This window comes from Fukomys damarensis, unplaced genomic scaffold (genome assembly GCF_012274545.1).
Source record: "Fukomys damarensis isolate Sample0158 unplaced genomic scaffold, DMR_v1.0_HiC HiC_scaffold_32, whole genome shotgun sequence".
NCBI lineage: Eukaryota > Metazoa > Chordata > Mammalia > Rodentia > Bathyergidae > Fukomys > Fukomys damarensis.
In genome coordinates, this window is record NW_022900944.1 from 42,049,394 (window position 1) to 42,049,799 (window position 406).

The following is a 406-nucleotide window of genomic DNA, read 5'->3' on the forward strand; positions in this document are numbered from 1 at the left end:
CGCGCGCGTAGCCATCGAAGCCGCCCTGGAGCTGGTGGCTGTTGCTGATGAGCGCCTCGACCGCGTCCTCGGGGCTGAAGCCCAGCGCCTCGGGGTTGAGCTGCTGCGGGTAGCCGGTCATCCAGTAGTAGTCTTCCAGGTGCGCTTTCTGCTCGCTGCCCGAGCCCGGGCTGGGCGCCGAGAAGCTGGGGGAAGGAGGCACCGAGCTGCACGGCGTGCTCATGGGGGTGGAGGACAGCGAGCCCCCGGCGATGAGACGGCCACACTGGCTGATGATGCGGTCGGTCTCCACCGGCTCCTTTTTCACTTCAAACTTCATCAGATCGAAGTCATTAACATATTCCATGGCCAGGGGACTGGTGGGCAGGTCGGAGTTGCTCATCGCCAGTTCTGATGCCATTCTCCT

The 406-nt window shown here is 63.8% G+C and overlaps 1 protein-coding gene across 1 annotated transcript in view; it reads right to left on the reverse strand.

Moving 5' to 3' along the window:
* Maf (MAF bZIP transcription factor) overlaps positions 1 to 400 on the reverse strand; it is a 2,797-nt gene extending 2,397 nt beyond the window's left edge. Inside the window, exon 1 of the mRNA XM_010609507.1 lies at positions 8 to 400. Coding sequence (XP_010607809.1) covers positions 8 to 400 — 393 coding nt within the window. The remainder of the gene's footprint in view (positions 1 to 7) is intronic.
* Between the last annotated feature and the right edge of the window lie 6 nt (positions 401 to 406).